The sequence below is a fragment of the Lichenostomus cassidix genome, chromosome 1 (assembly GCF_008360975.1).
Source record: "Lichenostomus cassidix isolate B80296 chromosome 1, HeHo_3.0, whole genome shotgun sequence".
Taxonomy (NCBI): domain Eukaryota; kingdom Metazoa; phylum Chordata; class Aves; order Passeriformes; family Meliphagidae; genus Lichenostomus; species Lichenostomus cassidix.
In genome coordinates, this window is record NC_139479.1 from 13,666,229 (window position 1) to 13,690,309 (window position 24,081).

The window sequence follows — 24,081 nt, forward strand, 5'->3', positions numbered from 1 at the left end:
GCTAACACAGCCCAGACACCACCTGGACACTGAAGGAAATTTGTCCAGAACCAGGCAGGATGTGTGCTCAGCTCTGGGCTGGCCTGCAGATACAAACCAAAGGTTGGCATACAAAAGTTCATCCTTGAAGACTGACATTTAGATCTGACATCATCTTCACACAGGACTGGCCAGAGCAGTGGTTTTGCTTACCTTGATGATGACATCCTATGTCAAATATTTCAACTACTACTGTGATCAGCCAATAATTAAGGGAAAGTGATAGTTACTATTATGTTTAGGAGGTGGACAGATACCAAAAAGGATGGTGTATCCTGTTGGTACCCAGAGAATATGAATCACATACAAAGAGAATGAGAATCTAAGAGAGAATATGGCAATTGCCACAAATAAGGAATTATGTCACTCTACCTATTTTTAAAAACAGACTTAAGCACGTCAACAATCAGACAATGAATTTATTTGCAGGATACATTTATCATACATAGAAAACAATACTTATTGTTTGGTATTAAATAGAGAAAAAAAGCAAAACAAAACCACAATACATTATTCAGAGTTCCATATATTTGTTAGCTGACATTTTCAAAATGAAGCTTTCTTCTTTTTTCCCCCTTTTAAAAAAAACCAACATGGTCATGAACAATGCATAGTGGGAACAAAGGGTCTAGAAATCTAACATTCCACAGCTGTGAGTCAGTGTGAAAAATAAGGCCATGTAGAGGGAAAAAACCCACAGTGAATTTCTAAACAATACATATTCCATTGACAGGCTTCAGATAAGATCAACTGGGTATATGATATCTAAAAACAATGTTATGCAAGGAAAAGATGAATTTAAAGTATTAACAAGCAACTTGGAAATAGATTTTTCTAGTGATGGCTTGGAAACAGCCTCCAAACTTTCAACCTAGTATCAATGAGGATCAATTACATTATGATAATGTAATTGCAAAAACCATCCCAGGAAGAACATCTAGAGGTGAGAAATACCCAAGTCCATTTTACAAAATAAGCTACAACTACCCATGCTACTTATTCAGCACGTATTTATTGAAGGAACGACGAAATGTTAAGAAAAAAGTTTGATCACCACTCACTGAATGATTCAGTGAAGGGCTGGAAAACATACCTTCCTGCTCTGAACTGTTAATTACAAGTTCTTTTCAGGTTTCGTGACAATGTAAATGGAATGAATGGAATTGCAGTGTCATATCCTGCTCTTTGTTCCTGTCCTTTCACACCAGGTCAGCAGTGTGAAAGTTTCATAAAGCTGCCATAAACTGAAGTTCTTCACTGCCCTTAGACACTGCCATCTGCTCTTCACATGATGGTAGTGGTGACTCCAAGGAACAGGAGTCACAGAGCTGCTGTTTTCTGGCAGTCCCAAGGGCAATGCTCCCAAATGCTATACTGATGCAGGGTCTGTACCCAAGGTAACTCAGCCACATCAGATAATTAAACAATATAAAACATTACATGAAATTCAGGACAAAGAGGCTATAAAACATTTGCCAGTATTGGATCTTACCTGTGTTAAGATTCAAGATTCCTTACTCACAAGATACCAAGAACAAAGCTGAGGCAAGGCTGGTTGTGGAAATTGGACTGAATGCAGGTGTACAGAATGCACATTTTACAAATATTTATATCTAGAGTTTAACTCACATATTTTAAAAACAATTCAATACAGACTAGGCTATATAAACCTTTATAAGCCTTCTTCATCTGTCATTAATGATATTGAGATCTGTATGAAAGCTCTGAATTTGTAAGACATAAATAATTTATCTTAAAAATAGTTACATGAATGTATGGGAAGCTATGGCAACACTGGGATTGCTGCTGTGCTAAACAGAACAAAATAAATCCTTATTAAAAGAAAGCTGAAATATCCTCACTACCATTGAGAGGTCTGTCCTGAAAACTTTATTTCTTCTTTATTTCTACACAGTCTTGCTCATTCCAGTTATCATTCAGAACAGCACAAACAGCAGCATTAAGAAAGTGATGGATTCCAAGGCTGACCTCTTTTAGGTGCCCTGAAAAAACTATGTTCACCCTGCAGGTACCTGAGGCTTCACAGAAAGTAAGAAACATATTTGAAACATCTGCTGAATAAAACTCATGCAGCTGTGGTTACATCATGTCCCCATCACTAATACACTAACACTTCCCATGGCTGTGTATGTATCTGTTATATAAATGTATACAAACATAACCCCAAATGCAGAATTGCCAATGAAAGAAACTATCAATATAGTTGGTTGTTTCACTCTAAATAAAAAGGATGAGTTAACAAATTTTCCACTGTGGCTCATAATTTGGGATGACTAATCTGCAGGTTTGTCAATACTTTTTCTAGTGAAGCCTCTTTCATTTAACTTGTACAAAAGCAAGCTGGTTTTAATTTTCTAAGTTGCCAAAGAGCATGTAACATCCCCCATGCTAAGGAGTTTGCCACTTGCATGTCATATCATGCATTATCAGAACATGCTATGTAAATATTTGCTGATATAAAAAACAATTTAATAAAAAACAAAGCAGAACAATGATTATAATTATGGAATTCTTCTGGAAATTTTCAAATAAAAGCTAAGTATAACATTTCTGAATATTAGACATTACTTTTTCCATCTGATACAGATTTAAAATGCATAATATATACATAAATAGTAGCAGCCATCCAATCTTTCAGAGTGCTGTGTTTTATAGTCCAGTCAATATGCCCTTTAATTATATTGATGGATTCTGTATTAAAGATTCTGAGAGGCTAATTAGAATAAGAAGTAGAAGGATTTCATTTTAAGGAAAAGCTTCCTTTCTAATTTTACAAAACCAAAAGAAACTTCACAAATACTCCAGTAAAAATCTAACACATAAAAATCACTGTGTCCTTTTGTGTTTTCTCGTGCCAAATAAATGACAAAAACCCCAGGAAAAAATCCTCCCAGTAACTGTATGTATGGCACATGCTTATCAGAATGTAATCCATAAATGTGGATTACAGGAGAATGAAATGGATCCACTGAATAACTTCTTCAGAGAGTTATAACCTATTACCTTTGTCCACACTGATCTAAGATGTACTGGGTCACCCAGTTTGCTTAAAGTCTTGATTCTAAGCACCTGTACATACCTAAATCCACCCTTACCCAGTAGAATTCTAGCAGAAATGTACTCATTATTTTTAAACACTTCCAGTACTCTACTACACCAGATATCTAGGGTCTTTACTGTGCACTAGTGTACCTGTTTTGCTAAAACCATGACCAATATCTTCTCTACCCTCTTCCTGCTTATGAAGTCAGACACAGACTGAAGTTCTACCTAATAAAACAGTGGCTTTCAGTGATTGCGTAAAGCAAACTGGCTTTAGTTTTGTTTGATAAAACTTCATGTTTTGGTGGCACAGTAAATAACCAGGAACAACCTGCCAGCTTCATTATAGCAGATGTAACTTGTGTATGTTAATTCAGAAGCTTTGGGTTTTTCTGAATTGGTTGCCTACCATCTCCAGAGAGGCAGGCCAGGATCCATGAGCTTAGGTTCCACTCCAGTTCCTGATGGAAATGCCATTTCTCTAAAGGAATTCTGAGCTCCAGCAGCTCCTATGGGGAGCACTGTATGAGGCAGAAGTTGCAGGGTATTTTTCAAAAATTTCCTATTTCAAATATTTAGGCTCCCAAGCTAGAGCATCTTTGTTTCAATATCAACCTATACTGAGGCAAGGCTCTGACTGAACCTGATTTATGCAAACTAGGCAATCTATCACAGGAGGACATGACATTCAATATGTAATCCTATGGGGTACAAAATACTACAGACTTAAAGAACTTCAAAGTATATCAGACATACTTCAGTCAGTAAAACACTGACTGCTCTTCCACTGTTCATTTAAGAAGAAAGGTATTCACCTCAGAAAGCAAAGCTAAATGTTTAAATAGTTCAATTCACCATCATGTTCTTCCTCTAAATAATTCCTATCTAACACCAGCTTCAGCTAAATATCTTTGTTAGCTATCTTTGAACAGAATGAATCCTAGCAAAGGAAAACAACCCTTTGAAATATAGAAAACCATCAGTGAGTTACTGTACATATTACATGCATAGCATCATAAGATAGACACCATAAAAACAACAGGTTTCACTTTTAACTGTGAACAGGTAGAATACAGTATTATTTTCTGAGTAAAACACATTACAGATCACCTAGGAAAACTGTGCACAGCATACTTCAGCACCTAGAAACTAAATTTCAGTTATCTTGTAGCTATTGCTGACAAATATTGCCTTTAAAAAAACTTCAGCTGCCTATGATAATATACAACTGAAAGTGTAAGCAATGCAAACATGTGGGTTTTGTTATCCTCCCACATGCCTCAGTTTTGGCAGACATTGGCACTTCTCATCTCCACCCTGAGGATAACATTCCTCCAGTCATTTTGGCCAGCTGAAAATGAAAGCCACTAACCCATATGGCTGCTCTCACCCTATTAATTGGAGAAGCATTGGTAAATGCTTAAATGGTAAACATTTACCTAGCTTTTCCCTGTTTTGGTAGACCAGACTTCAGGGCTTCTTAGAATCCAGTTTGGTAGAATACCAGACGAAAAAAACCAAAACAAGTCACTCAAGACTATGCTGATTGAGAAATTATCTGAGCCCACACAGATCTTCTGACAATTATTTAAATTATAAAAGTTTTTTTTTTCTCCCACTTTACAAATGTTTGAGGCAAAATAATTCCCTTACTTTGATATCTGAGTTTATGAAGTCTGATTTTTTTCCCGTGAAATCTTAAAATGCAATTTCTCCAAAATTAATATAGTGTAAATAAAAACTTTTTTTCTATTAGATTTCCCATGACCACAGGCATGGTGTTGTAAAGTTTTAAATTAAAACAGCAACTACCAGTTGATTGTTCTTTCAGTGTCATTTTAAGGGAATTATTTCAATCTCAGTACTGGATAAATTTTAAAAGGCAATGGATTCATTATTTCTGTGTACTTTGAGAACTGATGGAAGAACATACAATCTTCTATCGTGCTGTCACCATCCAAAGTCCCAGTGCAACATTGGCAGCCAAAAGTGCACTACCAGCAAGCAAAATTAAAAAGCCAACAAGCTCTCTGTTGTGTTTTTCTACAATCAGGGAGCTCAGCGTGGCTTCCAGGAAGGAATTTAATATCCACTGACCATCCAAAGCGAAGCAGGGTACAGCATTGATAACTGCCAGTGCTCCTGATAGTGAGACGAGGTACCTGGTTGATTTTAGTTAAGGTTCATGAGGAGTATCCAAGAAAATGTAAAACACAAGTAAAAAAAACATAAAGATTTATGTATTTTTTCTCTAGTATGCAGAGAGAGACATATGAAGGTTATTTTTCTAGCTGCCATTCTGTTTCACAGAAATTATATTAGTAAAATTAGTTTTATACCATACCATACCATACCATACCTGTTCAGAGAATTGCCTTTATAGATTTTTATTTTTTAAGCACTAAGTTCGGATACTTAAACCTGCACTCTTCACAACTTGAGTAAAAGTTGGAGACAGCAAACCCACCATCTTCTTTGCTTGCTTTGTGTGGTTTTGGAGGAATGTTATAGCTCTGACACAATGCCTGAACTAAGAAGGTATTCTAGGCCCGAGTATGAAATCATGATTAGGAATATTTTCCAAAACACTCCCTAGTAAATGACTAGAATATAATCAGAAATCTGGCCTATCTATCCTACTCACCTGTTAGCCAGAAAAGCTGAGTAGATTTCTGTACGTGTGTGTGCACGTGAGAATGAGGCACGAGGAGGTAATTTTTACTGTCGGTAAAGGTTTGCTGACTGCAGTACCTCCCTCCATCCTAAACGGCCAGGCAAGGAGACATATGAGTCAGAAAGCAGCTGAGGCAGCGTGAACCTTGATGTGTTCCAAGAAAACAGGGGCTTATGTGGTACCTTTACTCTAGTTCTATGGGCTAGTTGTTAAACTGAACTATACAGCTTAATTGTGTTATAGCCATGCAGAAACATTTCAGTTTCTAAGGCTAAGGGTCCCTAGATTAGCCACATTCAAGTCTACTAATCTTTGTGTATATATACAATCTTGTTCACTAATAAGCTGAATTATTAACTGAATTATGCTGCTTTTTGAATAGCTGTTTTATTTTCTAATGGAGAAAAAGAAATAAAAAGATCATCAATATCCTGTTATTTATTTCAGTATAATGACACAAAAATAATAAAACTCTGACAGTGCAAAGCTAGCAACAACATCTCATTTTTCCTGACTTAAATTCAGGCTTACTTTAACTTTCTTGTCCCATCTGTTAAGGCTCACCCTCAAGAGTTAAAAAAGCACTGACCAAAAATATGCTCTTAAGCACAAGAAAGTGAGAGATTTCATTTTTAACTTGGCACATGGACAATAATCAATGCAGAGATGGGATAAAGATGTCAAATCTCTACAGAAATATTTCAGGGCATCCTGTCTAAAATTATATCCAACTGGAATTTTGCAAGGTCACTAAATTCTAAACAGTTCCCTTTTACCTGAAAAGAACAAACATACTTCAAAGGATACTTGCAAAATGTCTCTATCACCACAGGCAGATCAATACTTAGAAAGTTTTGTCGTGGTACGAAACTGCTGAGACTTACTGAAATGAAAATATAAAGATACACAAAGCATGAAAAGTCATTCCAAAGTTATAACATTATAAATTTTAGATTATAAGTTTGCAGAAAAATCACATGTGAAATGACCTTCTTCAAGGACAAATAACCAATCTAAATAAGGGTTTGCTTGTTTTCTTGTTTTTATGAGTGCAGCTGTTACATTTTTCTTAAACATGGCCACTGTCACAGTAAAGTCATTACACAAAGAACAATTAGCATTTCAGTAAAACCAGATCTACCATACATATTTTCAGAAGCATCTTTAGTCATAAAGATCCCACTGTATGATTACAGTACTTTTCAAAGAAAAGAGATTATAGTTACCAGACTTTTTCAACATGTGCAGTTCACATGTACACTGTGGGTGCACACGTGCATTTTCTTTGAAGGCCAGAAAAATCTTTTCTTGCAGTACCTGCAGAAGATCCCCCTAACCTGAGGCTGTGCTTATGGTGTACAAGAGTGGGGGAGATGGAGAGCAGAATTCTGGAGTCCCTCTGAGAAAGCAAAGGCCACAAGAGGATGCACAGCTGCATCACACAACACCAATTAGCCAATATGTAAGTAGCTTCCCTTCTGTTTTCAGACAGTAAGTCACTTCCAAGATTTAACTTGGTGCAACTTAAAAACCTGGGAGGCAGGACTTGGCATCCCTAAAAACAGTGAATGGAAAATTGCAAGGACCACATGATCTTGAAATACTTTATTACTGTCCACATTGTTCTTTGAAAGTGTACATGAACCTTCAGTTGACTGCATGTCAAATGTTTCTGAGAGATTCTTCAAGGAAAGTGAGGTAGTTTGAGTCCTACCAGAAGGCATTTTATTAGTACAGGGATGTTGCATCTGGGTAGCAGTCTGAGTCTGCCAGCACCAGGGACCATTTGAAAACCATTTTGTGACAGCTGCAAGAAAGACACCTTTCCTACTAGAAGGAAAGCACAGAAGAGGTCAAGGTAAATCAAGGCAGAATCAGGAAATCACCTTGAGAATAAACTTACACAGTACCAACAATACTCTCTCTGAATTTAAAGAACAACTTTGGATGTGAGTTGCCAGCCAAAATGGCCTGAATTTTCCCTACTTACGTGGGAAGAAGTTATAGCCATAAGAAATATAAAGCTCCACAGAGATATGTGAAGGCAAGAGTTCAAATCCCATCCAATACAAACATCCCTTGGGAAAGGAACAGTTTAGCCCACCCTTACAGAAATTTTAACCATTGGCTAAGAGAACACTGGGAACATAACATCCCAAAAGTGTGCTAAGTATATCTTACTAAAGAGTGAGATCAGATTTCTTCAGGTTCAATAAAGAATTCAAGGACACAGCAACAAAGGGAAAGTTGTTGAGGGAAAGTAGTTCCAAAGTCACATAAGGCAGAGAACTGGTCCATTCAGTCACATAAAGATCTTCTTCTGTTAATATGTACCCTTCTGATAAGTCCAGCCAGGAAACACGCCATGCATTGGAAAGATATGGATAGCAAGGAGAAGCAAAATTAAGAATGTGTTTGGTATGGCAACAAGCTGAGAACTTTTCAGTATCGAAACTGCCCCTGTGCTTGAAAGTCATGTTCCTTTTTAAAGCTTAAGAATGACCTTTGATTCAGGGGAACTGAGAGAAAATAATTCTGTTGGACTATTCAGTGAAGAACACAACAGACAGAAATATCGGGCATCAGCCAGCTCAGAAAGTCAGAGGCTTCCAAGTCAATCACAGAATCTTAAAATTATTTGGGTAGGAAGGGACCACAAAGATCATCTCATTCCAGCCTCTCTGGCATGGGCAGGGACATCTTCCACTAGAACAGGTGGCTCAAAGCCCCATTTGGCCTTGAACACTACCGGGGATAGGGCATCCACCACTTCTGTGGGCAACCTGTTTCAGTGCCTCACAATGCTTAGTGAAGAATTTCTTTGTTGTATCTAATCTCTCTCTAGAAGAAAGCCTGTATGAGAAGCTGCTGATTATCAGAGATACAACTGGGAAGTTCTTTGAAACATTCTGTGTGTTTGTCCAGCAGTATTTAGTATCAAGCCATTACAATAAAAAAAAGTTGACCAACAAAAATGCCCCAAAGACACAATATTTTTTTCCCCAAAATTACTCAACTAAGTGCAGTATTTTAAAATACTGATTTAGTCTTATTTTTAAAATTCCACTGGTTAACCAAGGAGACACTATAGCCTTCTGCAGCCTGATACAGGGGCTTGCCCCAGTGCAGGTGCAGGACCTTGTACTTCATCATATTGAACTTCATGAGACTCTTTTCAAGCTTGTTCAGGTCCCTCTGGATGGCTTCCCATCCTTTAGGTGTTTCAACCACACTACTCAGCTTGGCATTGTCTGCAAATTTGTTTTAGGTGCACTTGATCCTGCTGTGGGGGCTGTGCCCCAGCCCTTGGGTGGAGCTGCCCTGTGGGATGTTAGTTTCCCAGGAGCACCCTGAGTTCCATCCCTACCCAGCCCCACCCTGGCTGCACGATCATTCCAGGGCCGTGAGGTCACACAGCCCCATGCTGCCCCAGAGGCTCTCCATGATCACCCTGAGTGCCATCCCCACACAGCCCTGCCCTGGCAGCATGGGGCCATGAGGTCACAGAGCCCCAGGGCACTGCTCTGGCCTTAAGAACCAACTGCTCAGCCCCCATCCCTGACTGCAGCAGCAGCAGTGTGGTGGAAGTGGGACCATGGCCCTTGTCCACCATCTTTTCCTGCTCATCCTCCTGATGGCCCCACATCCTGGGGCTGCCAAGTATGCTCCACATAAAGCAGATGAAGCAGGTAAGCTGCCAGCACTGGTCCAGCCTTTCATGGGCTAGAGGGGTCTTCTCATCAAGAAGATGGGTTTTTCCTCCAGTGCTTTACTAAGGGTTTCCTCTGTGTGAGTGCCCTCCTGTTAAGAAAGTCCCAAGGGTCCACCTCTCCTCCAGGGGTGTTGTACATTGTGTTTAACGTGTTGAGCTGCCAGCTCAGAGGTCCCCAGGCTCTCCTCTGCAGCTTTGGCATTCCACTGACATCTGGCTCCCAGGTTGTCACCTGACCCCTGCCCACTGCTTCTGTACATGAAAAGCAGAAGACTGCAACACACAATGGAAACATTTCTCCGTGCTTGCTTCTAGCTGAGTCTCTAGCAGATTCCATGGCAGCTTGGAAGAAAGATGGTTTGGAGCCCTTGGGTGAGCCTGCAGCAAGTAAGTTCTCAATGTCCCTTTCTTTGAAAGAATAATTATCACCAATGTGTCACTAGCTTATTAATGAGCAATTTTCTTTAAGATATCGAGGCCGATGGCTTGCTGAGATCTTTGCCAGCTACAGACATCAAGCACATGCGTAATCCCACAGGTAAGTTAGTTGGAGGAAGGCATATTTACCTTTAAATCTTCCTTCCATGTGAAATGCAAGTTGCTCATTCCAAGGCCAGTGCCAGCCACTGGCATGGCCAGGTAATTGCTGTCCTGTGGTCAGCACAGGATGGCTGTGTGGCAGCAGGCTCTTTCCCCAGTGCCTACTCTTGCATGTCACATCAGCAAACAAGCTGAAAGTGTGCTGGGTTCAAGACATCTGGATCCCATTCCACAGACAATGAAAAACAGGACTCTTGCACAAATGTAGCTCCCCCTGTAGCTTCATCCCAGAGCCTGCCCTGAGTACCTAGAGGCCCAAAGCACAAAATAGCCCAGAGCAGGATCCCTCTCATGAGCTGAGATCCAGATCTATGTTCTGATTCCCATATTGGGCAGGGAAGCTAGAGGGAACCTCCCCATCCTCCTGCATCCTCCATGCTTGAGCCATGCTGAGGCTTTACCTGTCTCTGCTTTTTGGCAGTGCCATCAAACACTGGAGAAAGACACAATGGGAAAGCAGACGAATCTTCTCAAGCAGACTCTAAGAACTCAGGTACTGAGCAGCCCTGCTGGGGTCCCTTAGCAGGAGACACATCCTGAAACCTGGCAGAGGCTGCAAGGGGTGCCCATGCAGGAGAAAAGGCAGACAAGGAGAGCAAGGCTCAAGTGTCTCCTGTGAAGGCCTGACTCCACCCCACTGGGGTGTGGGAGCTGGCCCAGAGGGGGGGAGTTGCAGGTAGAACAGCCTGATAAGTTTTTGTCAAAGGAGTGACTGGCCAAGCAGCAGTGTTTCCCACTGTACTCTCCTCCTGACTACTTGAGTTCTGTTCAGAGGGACAACCTGTCCCCAAAGGGTGGGAACGTGCCTCCACAACCAGCACTGGTGGCAAAACAGAGAACACTCTGGTGATATCAAACCTGCTGCAAGTTCACCAGTGGTTAACTGGCAGAGGACAGGCTAACATTTTGAATTCCTCTTGCAGAAAAGGCTGGAGAAACACCCAAAGAAGTTACTACTGCCCGTGAGCACATCGAAAGTATTTTCTGTCATGGAACAGGCTGTATGATAGGCATAGTGATAATCCTGGTTGCCGTGCCAGCTGCGATAATGCTGTGCTCTCTCGCAGTATGCTGGTGGTGTGAGAGAAGACGGTGAGTCATGGATCCCCCCACACCTCCTGCTTCCTTCAGAGGCAGCTCACACCCACGAAGCATTTCTAGTCAGGCTGCTGTGCAGCAGCAAGTTACTGGTTGATCGAAAAACTCTGCAAAGGCTTCTGCAGCTGTCAGTGAGTTTAACTGGCCTCCTAATTTCTGGGTCTTCTCTTGGGGAGCCTACTTGGACTGAAGCCAGCGTTTGCTCAAACTGAGCCTGCCTGCGTAACAGTAGCTTGCATGAGCGACAGGCAAAGGCAAAGCAAAGTCAGGATGAAAAAGAGTGGGGTGTGGTATTGCTCTAGAAAGTAAGACATACACTGGCACCTGCTGCTGACCAGTGAACCTGCCTGGAGGAATCTCCCTACTTGGTGGTGCCTCGGCCAAGGTGTGCCAGCAGCTCTACCCACAGCAGTGAGCCCCACCAGCTCTGGGCCCTGCTGTGGAGAGTCCCTGTGTGTCACCTGCAGCTCAGCCACCTCCTCTCTCCACAGGCGTATCTCTGGAGACCGGCAGGAACGCGCTGGCCTGATCACATACTCAGAGAGCCAGACCAGTTCACCTGAACCTGTCCTGCAGTAGCCCTAAGAAACTCACACATCTGATTCCTGAGCTGTCCCTCTTGCCCTGCCCCTCCTCGGCTGCCCTTCAGCAGCTGTGGAAACTGCCCAGCCCCAGCCACAACAGAAACAGCCCCCTCCACCCCAAACCCACTGGCCCAGCCCTTCAGACAAAGCTGAAGCTGGGCTTGCCAGGATAGGGGTTGGACTGACAGAAACATGACCAACAGCCTCAGGGATCAGCTCTTTTTGTCTGAATAAAAGGGACAGTCTTCACTCAAGTATCTGCTTACTACAAGAATATCCAGAGTTGGAAGAGGCTCACAAGGATCATCAAGTCCAGCTCCTGGCCTGCAAAGGACACCCCCAAGAGTCACACCATGTGCCTGAGAGTGTTGTCCAAATGCTGCTTGAACTCTGTCAAGCATGGTGCCATGACCTCTTCCCTGGGGAGCCTGTTCCAATGCCTGACCACCCTCTGGGTGAAGAAACTTTTGCTGATATCTGACCTAAACCTCCCCTAGCACAGTTTCACGTCACTTCCTGCAGTCCTGTCACTGGTCACCAGAGAGAACAGATCAGTGCCTGCCCCTCCACTTCCCTTCATGAGGTTGTAGACCACAATGATGTTTCCTCCAGGCTGAAGAAGCCAAGTGACCTCACCTGCTACTCAAATGGTTTCCTGTCGAGACCCTCCACCACCCTCATAGCCCTCCTTTGGATGCTCTCTAATGGCTTTATATCTTTCTTTTGCCATGGTGCCCAAAAGTGCCCCCAGCACTTGAGGCGAGGCTGCCCTAGTGCAGGACAATCCCTTCCCTTGCCCAGCTGCCCCTGATGCCCCCAGGACACAGCTGACCCTCCTGGCTGCCAGGACACTGCTGGCTCATGTTCAACTTGCCACTCACCAAGACACTCAGGTGTCTTTCTGCGGGGCTGCTCTCCAGCCTCACATTGCCCAGTTTGTATGTATGTCCAGGTCAAGTGATATCCAAAGCAAACAACTTGTCAAGTTGAAGGCTGGTATCAGAACATCTGATCAAAACTCTTGTTCATGAGCCAAAATAGCAAAATGGCTGAGGCAGCCAGTGTATTCAGAGGTTTCAGAAGACAGACACTGTAATACACTGTAGTTTCAAAGCTTGACTGCATCTTGACAAACATCTAATGGTCACTACCAAGTCACTCTCCTGAACCTGAAGTTATGCCTACATTGAGAATGGATCATCAATCTTCCCTCATTGTTACAATAAACTGTTGTCACTGACAGCCACTAGACATGGATCTAAACTCCAAACCTTGCTGCTGAAGTAAGCTCCAATTACAAAGAAACTCTTCAGGAAGTTGCTGGACTGAGCTCCAGAGACTGTAATATGAGGCAATACATTTAGTGATTGTATAGGACCAAACCTAATGGCAATAGGCGAGTTTGTCCTCTAAAGAATAACAAAAGAATTACAGAAATTATGTTCTCCAGGCTTGTCTTCAAAGACACTGCTGGGAAGAGGTGAACAGCAATGAGCCCAGATGAGAGAAAACAGTCATTGTTTTCCCACTCTAATTAAACAATTCTTTGACCTGGAAATAACATTTCCTTTGCTGGCTAATGCTAAATGGTGTTGGCAAATATTGAGAAGAATTCACAACAGACACAATTTTAATTAGAAGTGACTTGGAGACTAGGTTGACCAAAGTAGCTTTTCAAAACTTCTTTATGGGGGAAAGGGCATGTGTGCTATGGAGGAGACAGACAGCATGGCATGAGATTATTTCTGTGTGGTCTCCAGAAGAACTGTATGTGTAATCCTTTAAACATTGGTTAAAAGCAAAGAAGGACAATCCTCCACAATAAGGGCAAACAAGCATGGAAATACTGAGAAAAAAGGCTGTACCAGAGAGACCTTTAACATGGATTACAGCTGCTGTTGCTCATAAACTCCCCAAAGCCTTGAAGTGCCTTTTTTTTTTAGGGAGATTCGGATACTACAGAAGTAAGAGAGTGGTCCCGCTTGGGGAAATTATCTTCTAGGTAAGTCCCATTTCAAAGCTCACACAGTAGAGGAATAATTTTTTTTTTTTTTAAACTGTAAAAAACAGTTACCACATTCTGATCAGTCACATTTGGGAAAAAAAACGCACACCAAACCTGTCAGCTGCAGTCAGTATTGTACAGTGCAAAGCTAAGCCTAAAATATTTAGAAGTTTCACTGGAATGTATGAAACTCTGTGGTGGTACAGCAGACTGTACAGCCTGCTACCCAAGCCAGGACTCTATAATTTTATGTCTGGTGTTTTTCCAAAGGGAACATAAAGCATAGATTGCATTTGCAGTGAAGTTGGTAATAAAATCAAGCTTTTAGCTTTCAAATTAATACATTCAGTGCACAATTCTAAGGGTAAGAGTAAATTGCTTTACAGTTATATTCCTACATGTGTATGCAAACTGTATTTTCACAAAGTGACTTCTTTAAGAAGAACTACCTCTTTAGATGCAATAACATTCTTTTCTAAATTCTGAAAGACTGGCAGGTTCAATTCTCTTGCAAAATTACTGTTCAGCAGGAAACGCCAACAAAAACTCCATTGCTCCAGTGTATTCGAAAAGAGAACAACGCCAATAGTTTGTACTGTTGCAGACCAAGAAAAGGAATTCTGAATAATTATCAAACTCTATCCTTAAAATACATTGCTGCATTTGAAATAAATGTCATCAAATATAAAAGTGTGCGTTGATAACACACAAGTGAACAAAGTTTTCCTCTTAAGTGACATGAGGCCAGAATTTATAAATGAAGAGATCCTCTTTTGGGCTTAAATGAGGGTATATTGCAAAAAAGTTGAAATAAATAACTCCTCACAGAGTAAGAAATTACCAGCATGGAAAAATAAAGAATGATAGATTAACTAAAAATATGGTATGCAAGAATGTTAATGGATTTACACCACCACATTTCATCATTGTTTCTAAAGGTCTTTTGTACCTAAGTCCAGTGTTTATTCAGAAAACTACAATGTCTTGCTAAGGAGATACTTCCAAGTTGTTTGAGGTAAAATCACCCTGAGAGTTTCAACTGTCTGTGAGGAACAGATACCTTCCTCACAGGAAGGGGTAGTAATTTAACACTTCAAACTTCTTAAAGCCCATCTGTAGCCAATTTTCATCATGCCACTCAAGATACCAAATGGGATGTGAAAGAGTTTGTTCATTCTTTCCATACTCACTTCAGGAGCAGAATTACTTTTTATTTATATATGCTTGCCCAAAAGGAGAGCCTTTAAAGTAAGGAACTAAAATGTAATATGTTATTTAATTTCAGGCAGTCAAACGAAAAAATAAAGCAGGAAAAAACTATGTTGTGATAATACTTGGGGCTCAGTAGTCACAGGAATCTATCACAGATACTTGGATTAGCGTACTTGGATTAGGTGTGATTTAAGTTGTCATGCTAATATTCCAGGCATGGTGTTGGAGCAAGGTACCCTAGAGATTTTACAATAGCATTTTGAGACATTTCTGTGTTAGGAAATTGCAGGTACCTGGTTCCTGTGACTAACCTGAATAAGATCTGCTCTAGAAATTGACCTTTCAAATTTTCTGAAAAAAACCCAACCATCTCATATCACATATGGTTTCTATTACCTTCATAACTCATTGCACTGTGCACATTTCATTTTAGGCCTGAGTAGTCCATGTCTCTCCACTGGCTGTAACAAGAAATGGATTCTGCATTAAACAAATTAACTAAGAATCACTCCAAGACCTTGTTTAAGTAGCCAGGCAAAGGAAACCATATTAGAGGTTATTTTTGCTAAACTTTCAATAAATAATACCAACCTGTGTACTGAAGATGCATGGGGTGTCCCACATACAGCATGTCAATATGGGGTGGATGTTTTACCCTGATTAGCCTTGTTTGGTTCTCCAAAGAAGGAGTCACACAAAAGCTTGGAACAAAGTCCTTATGGCAGTCTGTGTTGGTTCGACAAACTTTGCTGGTTTCAATAACTTTTCGTGCTGGCAGGCAGGCATACTGCAAAGGGCATTTGAAAGATTATGAAAGTTAAAGGTATTTTCCAACACATCAGGATAAAAGGAACAAAATACGCCTTTTTAAAGCAAAGAAATCCCTTACTGATACAAGCCCATGCAGAGCTAAAATCTGATTTTTTTCCTTGTTTTTTGTTGTCAAATCCTGAAGATTTGAAGAACCTCTACCTGATACATATTCAACCTGTCATTCTATATTTTGTAGTGTGGAAGAGAGAGTGTGTACATAAACTAAAATAAAAGCAAACTATTTCTAGAAAGGCACATGCATGCACCAAAAAAAAAAAATTAAAAAAAAAAATCAAGGCATCTAACCATAATGTCTAATGGACAGAGCCTGTATCAACATCCTAGTGACTGACCTGCTCAAGCTGAAGTTTTAGTCTTCATTGATCTAAAACCTCATTTGGCTGAACAAAACCTTCTGTCCAGCAAACAAACCAACAAACCCTACCAGGTGTGGGTAGCTAAGAAACTGTTCTCAGCTAAGATGAGCACAGAACTCAGTGTAGTGCTGTGCCACACCCCCTACCTATAACACTCTGTCACTCTGCAGTCTGACAGACCAGATCCTTCTTGCTCCCCACAGGCCAAAGACAGTACAGCAGAAGGGAACAGGAAATTAGCTTTCCCCTTCATGTCTCTTGTAAAAGCTCAGTGACACTTTTCCTTTTGTTCTAAAAATAAAAGCAAGGAATCCCAATCTACTGTTTTGCCTTAGGAGGGAAAAAAAAGTAATTCCTACCTTCTTAGCCTGATCATTGCACTCTCCATAAATGCATGAGTGTCAGACCCTCACCTTGACACAAACTCCTTCTACTCTAGTGAGAACGAGAGGACACACTTTCAAATACTGCTGCATAGCACTGCAAAGACCATTTAAAACAATTTTTCAAAAACTCACAGCCAGTCTAAGGACATTTGAAAGTCACAAGGTCTCAGACTTTTGGATGTTTTGATTTCTTTTCTGTTTGTAAGTAGTAGCTATGAGCTTAAGAATGCCAAGGCTCAATGGCATAGTGATTTATCAAATCTTGCTGCCACTGCCATATTTCAAATGAACTCCTGGAATGTGTTCAAATCTTAGTGGTTAAATACCACAAAAACACCCTTGAGTGGGAAGTTTACCACTGTAGAAACTGTAAATATAGCAGATTTGGAACAAATTATTCGAGTTTCTTCAGATATTTATCACTAGAGGTCAGAATAATAACAAACTAGTGTGTGTAGAAAAGTTTATACCATTGATTCTTGTGCCCTTTTGGTTGTAAAGAGAACGAATAGAAATATTCCATCACTGTCAAAATGGAACACATATTTTAACAAACATTTCTGTATTTTCACAGAATCATAGAATGGCTTGGGTTGGAAGGGACCTTAAAGATATCTCATTCCAAACCCAGCCATGGGCAGGGACACCTTCCCCTAGACTGTGTTGCTCAGAGCTCCATCCAGCCTGGTCTTGAGCACTTCCAGGGATGAGGCATCCACATTCTCTGGGCAACCTGTGCTAGTGCCTCACCACCCTCACAATACAGAACTTCTTCCTAATGTCTAATCTAAACCTGCCCTCTTTCAATATACAGCCATTCCCCCTTGTCCTATCACTACATGCCCCTGTGAAAAATCTATCTCCAGCTCTCTTGTAGCCCCTGTAGGCACTGGAATGCTTCTACACCCTTTTAAAATGGAATAAGTCAAAACCCTATTGAGAAACTTTATATATCAACATGATGAGAAAAGATTGACGTATGGGCCATAATTTTGAGAAACTGGGCAATCTCTAGGATCTTCTCCCGCATGTTTTTAGTTTAATTTAGGGAGCAGCACTGCTGGCTTCAGACAAAATAACTGAACAGACATTCCAGGGCTTTGCTTTCCCTGTAGTGCTCAATACCTTTAAAGATCAAAGCACCAAAACAAGCAATTTCACCTTCTTCTCAAGAATTGATTTTTCTCACTGGTATTGTGCATCCAGAATACTGAAAATGACTGAGGTGTCTTCCTGCCTAAAGGAATGAGGGGGTCCAAGATTTTTTATGATTCTTCCAGAGACTCCCAGTTTGATTATGGGAAAAATCATAACTAATATTTTGGGGGGTCTTAGGCTGCGATTTCCAGAATAGTATACACATATACCTTCATTACAAACTGCAGATATTCTTAAACACTTGAGTATGCTGCCTAAATATTGGTAAGTATTAGTAATTTAATTTAAAAAAATTTAGATTTACCAAAGAGAATTAGCAGTTTAAGTAACTTACCAGATGGCTGTCCAACTTATTGCTATATGAAAAGCAAATGTCTGTGAGGCTGTTGTTACTACAACATTCAACTGTGCCATCAAGTCTTCTGTAGACTAAAGAACAGAGGCATAGAGCAAATAATCAATATTATAGTAACTTCCTGAAAAAAATCAGTCTCTGAATGAAGTAAGACAATCATCCTGTGGCCTTCAAGAATTACAGTAATTCACACAGCCTAGCTGAGGTTCAGTCACAACTAAAAGCTTCACCACCAATGTGTATGAATGTCACACAATTTCAGTCATGTCACATACTGATTTTTTCAACTTAATAAATCTCCTTGAGATCCTGGGGACCTACCACTGAAACGTTTTGAGCATTAAGAGTTGCAAAAACACTTTTATACCCCTTGCTCCTAACTTGCACAAATGTTTGGCATAAAAATTTGTTAGCTACTACTGTACTGATTTCACTGGCTGGCTATGGATATGACCAAGACTCAAAACATATTTTTTAAATCATGAAAGCCTTTACAAGACTCAGATTCTGAAAGCTTTCCAAGCCTAGAAGGCAGCAGCATTGACTAAATTATGTTTTAAACCACGATTTAACTCGTCTGGTCCAGAACCTTTGTACATATGCTCTTTAAATGAATTAAGCCTAACTTACAGTCCAACAACAGCTTAAACACACACACACAAAAGAATGGCCACTGTAAGGATCTGTATCACAGCAGCTGCAGTACCTTCCTTAGGCAGATCAAGCCTGTGATACTGATTGCTGATTTATCACTGCATAACCTGCAGTCCACTGACATGGAGCTTTATGCCTGGGGCTTACAGGTGCAAGCACTGTACCGTGCAAACATTTTTTCAAGTACCCTGAGGCTAAGAAACCACATGTATTTTTGATTAGTGAATGACCATGAAATTAAGTTTCCTTATAAACTACATTGAAAATACATTTTTTTTTTTTCATTTCAAGTAGGTCCTTAGGGCATTGTTTTTGTCTAGCTTCATACTCAGATAGTTCACTCTCCATTTGTTTTATGGTCAGGTAGATGGGGTCCATTTGCTATATACATTTTTATCAATACTCTGTATTTATGTCAACTTGTGAACTGTCAAGTTACTGACAAACGACAGCTGCTGGAGACCAAACAGAGTTCATTTAATTTCAGAGGAATATTTCTCACTGCTGGAGGCTTATGACTCTGAAAATGCAGACAAACTGGTCTGATTAGAAGACAGCAGTGGAGACAATGGGTTGCTAACACAATACAGTAACCAGGCTTGGAAGCAATATTGGGGCTGCAGCATTAAGCCTCTAGTATTTCAATCTAAATAGGACTGGTTCATCCGCAGAATATGCACTTTTAATACCCATGACTCTCAAACTGCACTTCAGAGAACAGCAGAATCTGAGTACATATATACCTACAGCATCTGGGAATTGGTTCTTGCCATCCCTGCCCAGCTGAAAGCATGTGTCAGAGTTGTCCTCCTCTTCAGAGGCATAATCCAATCTGTCAGACCTCTAAAAGCAGGTTCTTATCCATACTCCACTAGTTTCCAGTTTAAATATTTATCTTAGTACCAGCTATAAGATTACTTTCCTTACATACTAAAAAACCCCAGAAAATTACTTTTTCAGTCTCACAAAAGTACTATAGTGCATCAAAACCACGGGTAGTCGAGTTGCCTGACCTCCTGCTTATTTCCAGTATGATGGAAAAATGCAGTGACAATTTCAAAGCTCTGAATAGCATCATAGAGGTTTTGCTCAGCAGCAGCCCCTTACCTTTGGAATTCTGTTTCCACTAATGCTTGCATGAAAGAAACTTTAGAGAGCTTCAGGGCATGTCACAATACACTCAGCCAATTTAACTTGACTGCTCTTTTTTGTTCCAATAAATTTTTATTTATTGTTCTAGTTTAGTTTGGTTCACTTTTTTTTTCTTTTTTTTTTTTTAGTTTCTTGGGGGTAAGCCCTTAGAGCAACAAGCACTCTAATGTATAAATAGAAACAGAAGGAAATCGACTGCCTTCCAGGAGCAGTATGTGCAATCCAGACAAAACTGAGTTTATGGGCAATGACATAAAACCCTATAGTTAGACACATCAGAAGAAGTGACCATAATAAAGCACATCATTGGGTTAAACAATACAATTTGCAATGTCATGCTGATCAAAGCTGTGAGGTAACCTGTGGAATTTGCATCTGCAAAAGATCACTGAGTTGATCCATTTAACAGAACTTAAAATAGAGGAGATAATTGTATTACTGCTAACACCCAAGTTCTGCAATATCCTGAAGAAGCAAATTTATACAGGATATTTGCACAGGATGATTGAAAGACATAAGAAATTCCTCTATCTATCCATTTCTCACTTTCATATTTCACAAAGCGGCATGGCACATTGGTAACTGCTTAAGACAGGACAGCAGACTTGACTTATGAGACATCTGACCTCAACAACAAATTCTAAATCCAAAATAGTCTTTAAGACATGACAAAATTAAAATATAAATGAATTAATGTATAAAGTAATGAGGAGAGCACCTTAAGTCATACCTCTAGCTGGAAAGCTTAATTGCTGTAGGGTGGCTGCACTTACACAGTAGCCGACCTGTGACTTCTCTGAAATGTCTCCCAGACAGGAATTCCAGTCTTCCACATTATAAACTGGGCAGTCTTGCAGGTTAGTGACAAGGTCTCCCACAAAAAGACCTCTCGGTCCATTGGCAGGAGAATCCTGGGAAGAACAGTGAAGTCAGTCATATTATTATAGTTAAAACTTCAAGGGTTAATTTACAGTTCTACTGAATACTGTGAAATCTTTAGGTTAAGACACTAAAAACGGGGTAAAAAGGGGGAAAATGGGGGGATAGAGGGGAGTGTCCTGGAGAGACCTCAAATTTGAGTATTTTCATGCAGTTAAAATGGCAAGAAAACCCACAATACACTAAGTTCAAGTAAGTTAAATTAATACCCTGAACTTTTCAAGAAAGAAAGTGTACCTATACTTTCAAAGGTAATGAAACATAATAAATGTCACTCTCTCCTGAGTTTTATCAGTTGACTTTCAGATCCAAGAAAGACTGGATCCTTTCAGCTCTGCTGTTCAACTGTGCTGGATTTGATTAAGTCAGAAAAAAACCAGTCCTTTCCAGAATCCCAGAAGTCTATCTCTACTTTGCTTCCAGCTGACCAAACAAGGAAATCAGCTCAAAATAATCTTTAACATTAAAACCAGATAGCAGTAACTGGAGCGATAATGCAGTTTCCAGTAGATTTGCTTTGTGCCAATAATGAAAAACAGTTAAAACCCCCCAGAAAAAAACCTGCAAACTCATCTCAAATGTCTCAACAGTTTTATAGTACGTTGATCAGTCCATCATTATTCACACCACGTTCCTTTATTTGCTAATACTAAAATACAGAAGACCGAGAAGAAAATTTTAAGGAAGAAGCTCAATATATTACATTATGCAAAATGCTGCACTGACCAAATCTGACTGTGATAATAAGAGATACAGGCACACTTCAGGTCACAAAGCATATAATGTGGAAGCAGCAAATGTCTTTCTTACCTCTGCGACCTCAGTGACAAGTGCCCCAACACCCGTGTAATAGAAAGGGAAAAGAATGGCTGGCAGCAGAAACAAAACCATGAAACTTGCAACGCCAAGAACAAAATTATGCCACACCCCTAAAAAGAAGGCAAAAAAAAAAGCTTCTAAATAAACACTAATAACAAAAAGCTGGTTTTGAAACGATCCTACAGCTGCCTTCTAATTAACTTCCCTGAAATTATTACTGTAAGAATGAATGAAAAGTTAATTTGTGAACACAGGCATAAGAGTACATAGATTACTTTACAAACTTTAGCTTCTATGATGCTCTTTTGTAAGGGAGTTTTGGAAAAACCTCTAAGCCACTGAGAATTATACTATCAAAAGAGACAGGGAAGCAGTAAGTGCAGTTCTAAGGTGTCATTCTACCAGACTGAGATTTTACATACCACTACTTTTCTAAGTATGTAGAGGGCAGCACACCCAGAATTAAAACTGGGCTTCTGACTTAATTATTAAAGTACAGTTTCTATGTACAGAGTTGCCTTCAATCATAAATATTTTCAAAATAGTGGAATGAAATGTATTACGTGTTACCTTCCACCACAATAAACTACTGAATTTAAGAATCTCAATAAATGAACTTATTTTTGGATAAATACTGTTTGTCCTGGAGAGCAAGATGTCTGAAATTTAGCTGCAATTCAGTATTTGTGATGGTAATCTACACTATTTCAATTAAAATTATTACATGTATATGTGCCAAACAAATCTAGAAAATTATTTTTAAAAAGGCTTCTTCTAGAAGAAAATATGGACCTAAACCAACATCAAGAAACTAAATTGTGCAAATCAGCATTTCCTGACACATTATTTTGGGGAACATATTTGCAATTGCCATCTTTATAGTATGTGGTTCTCCATAGGAAGAAATGAGCCACTATCATGAGACACAGCTGGTTTTCATCATCAAAGCTTTACAGCTTCCCACATTCAGCACTACACAAATTTTCTCATTTGGTTTGTGGTTTTGGACAAATAGTTTCATATTAACAATGCAGGAAAACTTTTCCATGTTGAAGATTCTATTTCCTTCTTACAGTGCTTCATCTTGTTATGAGGAGTTTGATTCAAATCTATATTTACAGTGCAGTTACAGGACAGGAGCTGAGGCAAACATACTTAAAAATATATTAAACCTATCTTTCTTGCAGTGTATATAACACTGAAATCATACCATATGGCAGACTCTTATCTCCCCTGTCTAGCTCTACATCTCACCTGGTCTTCTTTTACACTTCTAATGCTGCAGAAATGAGTGACATTTTTGGAGTCCTTGAAGTAAGGGTTTGTTGCCACTCCCACTAGTAGATGCTTCTTCAAGTAGTTTCTTTCTACAGTTTTAATTGTATCTCATGGAAAGGCACTCAGATATAGGAAATGATTTTGTAATCACTTCTCCTTATCTCCCACACACACATTTATGTGCAACAAATCCAAAAGTAGTGAGCAAATATTTTAACTTTATTGTTTTAACGTTTTTATCTTAAAAATGTTTTTTCAGCTTAACAGCATAACAAAAGACAAAAATGTAAAATGGAAACAAAATTCTTTTCAACGGCGTGGCTGCTACAGGAGTAAACAGAAGAAAAAAATCTCTTAAATAAGAATGATAAAAAGAGGTGATGGAACTGCTAGAGTGTGACAACAAATACTTTCAAACAGCTAGGAAACATGGGCCTAGGAAACATTGCCATTTGCTGTGTGGAATACAGCACAAAGTCTAAAACAGAAAGGTTTCAAACTCATCCCAGGTTATCCACACAAAAACAAACATGCTCCAAGTGAGAACACCTGTGGAGGCACACTGCTCAGTATAACTTCATCTTGCTAAAACAGCCTCATCCTTGGATACTTAATTCCTTACATTTTAAAAGGAACACTTTACCCAACCCTAAAACACCTTAAAATAATTTATTAACTGTTAATTAATTCAAAAAACCAAACAAAAAAACATTTAACTCCTGTTAAAGACAAGATGAAATGTATTAAAAATTATCTCAGAAATTAACATAAATATTTGAACTAATTACAAGAAAACTGCTGCACAGAATAATTTTTCATCTATCTAATAGGCATGGGATTATGCTATAAATACCATGAGTCTTACAAGAACACTCATTTCCTATTCTTGAACTCATGATGCCATCTGCTGTACAACAAATATATTTTTCAATCTCCAGACTGCAGCTGGACTACAGAAAGAATATTTGGTATTGGCCTCTAGTCTAGCTCTGTTACTTAGCTGCCATACAAAAATCTGAGAGCAAGTCTCTATAAATTCAAATCTTCTGAACACCAGGAACAGGTTCATTTAACTGCTCTGACAAATAAAACAAATTGGTTGTTTACTGAATATTGCATTTTATCATTATTAAACATCCTAGAAATTATCCTATTAAACATCA

General features: G+C 39.6%; 2 protein-coding genes across 5 annotated transcripts in view; one reads left to right on the forward strand and one right to left on the reverse strand.

Moving 5' to 3' along the window:
* Positions 1–438: 438 nt before the first annotated feature.
* MBTPS2 (membrane bound transcription factor peptidase, site 2) overlaps positions 439–24,081 on the reverse strand; it is a 39,773-nt gene continuing 16,130 nt past the window's right edge. The window contains exons 6-12 of one of the 2 annotated variants that reach the window (XR_014849730.1): positions 21,632–21,750; positions 20,613–20,793; positions 18,056–18,150; positions 15,579–15,774; positions 15,384–15,448; positions 6,584–6,659; positions 5,227–5,264 (exon numbers count right to left, since the gene is read on the reverse strand). Coding sequence is in view for 1 of the 2 variants with exons in the window: in XM_085050658.1 (XP_084906784.1) it covers positions 5,042–5,264; positions 6,584–6,659; positions 15,579–15,774; positions 18,056–18,150; positions 20,613–20,793; positions 21,632–21,750 (890 nt within the window). In the remaining variant the exon portion in view is untranslated. Of the gene's footprint in view, positions 5,265–6,583; positions 6,660–15,383; positions 15,449–15,578; positions 15,775–18,055; positions 18,151–20,612; positions 20,794–21,631; positions 21,751–24,081 lie in introns of both variants that reach the window. The other variant, XM_085050658.1, reaches the window with a different exon arrangement.
* LOC146444224 (uncharacterized) lies at positions 9,168–14,452 on the forward strand. Of its 3 annotated transcripts, none has more exons than XM_085050683.1 (7): positions 9,168–9,465; positions 9,804–9,875; positions 9,958–10,026; positions 10,510–10,581; positions 11,012–11,180; positions 13,714–13,772; positions 14,303–14,452. In XM_085050683.1, the coding sequence occupies exons 1-6, from the start codon at positions 9,372–9,374 to the stop codon at positions 13,736–13,738; spliced, it is 501 nt and encodes a 166-aa protein (XP_084906809.1). In that variant the 5' UTR covers positions 9,168–9,371; the 3' UTR covers positions 13,739–13,772; positions 14,303–14,452. The 3 variants fall into 3 exon arrangements, with proteins under 3 accessions (XP_084906809.1, XP_084906819.1, XP_084906800.1); XM_085050693.1 differs by having other exon boundaries at positions 14,306–14,452; XM_085050674.1 differs by lacking the exons at positions 13,714–13,772; positions 14,303–14,452 and adding an exon at positions 11,678–12,019 and having other exon boundaries at positions 9,174–9,465.